This window comes from Capsicum annuum, chromosome 5 (genome assembly GCF_002878395.1).
Source record: "Capsicum annuum cultivar UCD-10X-F1 chromosome 5, UCD10Xv1.1, whole genome shotgun sequence".
Taxonomy (NCBI): Eukaryota; Viridiplantae; Streptophyta; class Magnoliopsida; order Solanales; family Solanaceae; genus Capsicum; species Capsicum annuum.
In genome coordinates, this window is record NC_061115.1 from 72,382,068 (window position 1) to 72,385,822 (window position 3,755).

The 3,755-nt window shown below is 27.9% G+C and overlaps 1 protein-coding gene across 1 annotated transcript; it reads right to left on the bottom strand.

The window, feature by feature from the left end:
• Positions 1-737: 737 nt before the first annotated feature.
• On the bottom strand, positions 738-2,535 carry LOC107872507. Its single transcript, XM_016719173.2, has 2 exons — positions 2,299-2,535; positions 738-1,981 (listed from the first exon to the last, which is right to left on the bottom strand). The coding sequence occupies exon 2, from the start codon at positions 1,919-1,921 to the stop codon at positions 1,043-1,045; it is 879 nt and encodes a 292-aa protein (XP_016574659.1). The 5' UTR covers positions 1,922-1,981; positions 2,299-2,535; the 3' UTR covers positions 738-1,042.
• Between the last annotated feature and the right edge of the window lie 1,220 nt (positions 2,536-3,755).

The window sequence follows — 3,755 nt, forward strand, 5'->3', positions numbered from 1 at the left end:
ATGTAGTTCAGGCAATGTCATTCTTTTTGCTTGATTTTTTCTTTTCGTTGGACTTTTTTTTAAAAAAAAACTTTTCTGATTCTAGTCTTTTGCTTGACACTTTTCTTTCGAGATTTGCTGACTCTATTTTGATTCCAAAATGAAAGAAAATAACACTAGAGTTCAAAAAGGGGTAATAAAGGATGACACAATATTTAGGTAGCAGAATGAAATGACTTCGTCATATCACTTCTTAAAAACACAAGTACATAATATGCAATCTGGGAGTGGAACATGAAGATCATACGCATCTTTTCAACATTGATCTTGACTAAGATCATGCACGTGTATCATTCTTTTAAGCTTGTGAAACATAGAGGTCAACTTATATTGTACTTTTCTCTTAATGAATGATTCATGTCTTTTTTTTTATCTAACATCCTTTTACTTTTCTTGACAGTTGAGACTATATATCCTCTGATTGCTCCCATTTAAAATGCTTGAGATTGACCTTCTCATTGATGATCAGGTTATTTTTGATTCACAAAGAGATTGCTTCAGTCCATTCAAGTGAGGATTTAACTCGATCAACAAACATCTCAACACTTTACTTATTTCCCTACATGTTTTTTTTTTCAATTCTATCTTCTTGGTCAAGTGTTTCAGAATTAGATTAGCTTTTAAGATCAGGTGAAAAATCAGCATGCATATCATATCACTAGAATCCATATAAAAGAACTATGTAAAGACAGGAAAGACGAACAAATAATATATATATTAAAATAAAGTTAAATAAAATAAAATAAAATACAATAAATGAATAAAAGGGATACTACATTTTGTTAAAGAAAAGATGACCAAGTTTCAACATAAATGACATATAGAAAAAACAAGATAGACTCCGAACTACAATCTTTAAATTATTCGGATATCAGAAAGAAAAACAAAATAAACTTTCACAATTCTTTCTAGGACGGAGGGGAGTGACTTCTCAATTGTTGAGATTCACATCTTCTTCAGTTCCCACTTCAGCATGACTAGATCCTTCACCACTATCAATGTCCTACACTATAATTAATTTATCTTGAATCATTCTTTCTATTTCTCTTTTTAATGCCCGAAAATCTTCAGTACTATGATCCTGAACATCAAAATGATATACACATCGTACATTAGGATCAAAATTCCTTGAATATGGATCAGGGGTGTACCCAAGAAGAGAAGTGATCATGTCCTTTTGTCTCAATTTCTGGAATAATCTAGTATATGATTCTCCAATTGGTGTGAAATTATCCCTTAGCTTCTGTTTCTTTTCATTGTTTGACTTCGAGCGAAAATCGAATCTAGAGGGGCTTGGGTATGTTACTGAAATTAGAAGATGATTCTGAGGGGTTGGTGCACGCCATTGTGGGTAAGAAAGGGTTCGGACATATGGATGTGCATTACAACTAGGATACTGAGGGGATGAAATGAAACATAATGGATTTTGTGCGTATGGTTGATGCGCACCGCTCCAATTTTGTCGTGTACCTGGCACAACAGTTGCTACATCCTCTTTTCTTTTGTTTCCACTAAAGCTTCTTGAACCACTTTGAATTTCCTGTGTTGTTGCTTTCAAAGAGGCTTGGCTGATGATCTTTCCAGATTTTATTCCATTCTCTACCATCTCTCCAACTTTAATAACTTCAGCAAATGTTCTTCCAATAGTAGAAAGTAAATGATGGAAATAATTATGTTCTTGTGCTTGCAAAAAGATATCGATCATTTCAAATTCCTTTATCGATGGTCTGACTCTTGAAGCCTGCTCTCTCCATCTGACAACATATTCTTGAAAATTTTCAGTCATCTTTTTTCTCATGTTGGCAAGCGTAATGCGATCTGGTACTATCTCGATGTTATATTGAAATTGTTGAACGAAATTCTGAGCCATGTCATCCCACATGTGCCAACGGGAAATACTTGGTCAATAAACCATTCAGAAGCTATTCCTGTCAGGCTTTCTCTAAAATAAGCCATCAATATAGGAATAGCTTTAGAAATTAATATAGGATCCTTAATTTCTTTTAACTTGAATAAACAGTCAAATAGGAAAACTATATTGATGAAATATATTCAAATGAAAATATTTATACACTCAATCAAATAGAAATATCATGTTGATAACACCATATAAAGAGAGTCATAAGAAAATAATATACAAGAATAGGAGAAATTTTACATACTAAACAATGCATGAAATTAATCCTCTACACAACTTTATTCATATTTCGATTCGCCATGAAACTTATAAACATAAATAATATGAAATCGAATAAGAACCTGTATAATGATCTAATTAAAACAAGCACGCAAGACGTCTGAAAACTCGAACGAAAACCTCACCACTTCGACCCTTTTCTTTTTCTTTTTGTTTCTTTCTACCATTTTTGGTTTGTGGCTGTGTGTGTTGTGTTTTCCTTTTCTTTCTCTCAAGTTTTGGTTTTGGTTTTTTCCAGTTTTTTCCTTTTTGTTTTTTTTTTCCTTGTCCGTGTATGTATTCTCTTTTTCTTTCTAAGGTCCGTATGTGTAGGGGGTTGGGAACCCTTTTAAGTAGAGAAATTTTGGGGGGGGGGGGGGGGATGGGGAGTAGTTATTTATTAGGATAGGATTTTTTGAATTTTGAAAAAATATAATATTTTTTTCTTTTTTTTTAATTGAGAATAATAAATATAATAATAAATGATAATAATAATAATAATAATAATAATAAAAATAATAAATTAATAATAACAATAAATATAATAATTAATTAATTTTATATTAATCAAAACATAATAACAATTTATAAATAGACAAAAATAAATATAACAAAATAGTATTAAAACTACTATTTATTTATTCAAATTTATAATACATAAAATATATGTATATATATATATATATTGAATTTTTGTATAATTTTTAAAAATTAGGATTAAAAATAAAATAAAAATAAAATATCTCAAAATTAAATATATTTAATTATTTATTTTTCAACTAAAAATTTATTAAAAATAAAATAAAATAAGAATCAAAATTATATCGGATTAAATTATAATATAAATATTTAATATCTAAACATACATATATTTTACACTCGGGGAGGGTCAAGACTCACGTGTTTACACACTATATATATATCAACTCTTCAATACGTACTATAATTATATATATATATACATATATATATATATATGCATATATATATATACATATACATATATATACATATATATATATGCATATACATATACATACATACATACATATATATATATATATATATACACACACACACACACACATATCAATTCTTCAATACGTACTATATACATCACATCCACAAGCATATTACCTCATAATGCAACACATTCATTATATTCTGATGAATTATCTGTTATATATATATGTATGTTACATTATTATGACTACAATAGAAGCATAATATTGTTACCTCAACTGTATAATATAGACATATTCATTAGACAGAGATTATGTTTAACGTAATTTAATGTACATACAACGAAAAATATTTATTTTATATATTGAAACATATGTAAAAGATAAAGATTATGTTTAAAGTAATTTATTTATTTTATTTGATATATTTCTTAGTATAAATTTTTTACAAAATCTAAGATTGATTGATTTTTATTATTATTATATTGGTTATCGACTACGTGTGTTTAGTGTAATTTCAAAAATTAATTTATTTAATTTTACGTATAATTATTTTTTTAATAAAAACCGACCACAAG

Coding starts and splice junctions, on each gene's coding strand:
- LOC107872507 (XM_016719173.2), bottom strand. CDS start 1,921: ATGTGGGATGACATGGCTCAGAATTTCGTTCAACAATTTCAATATAAC.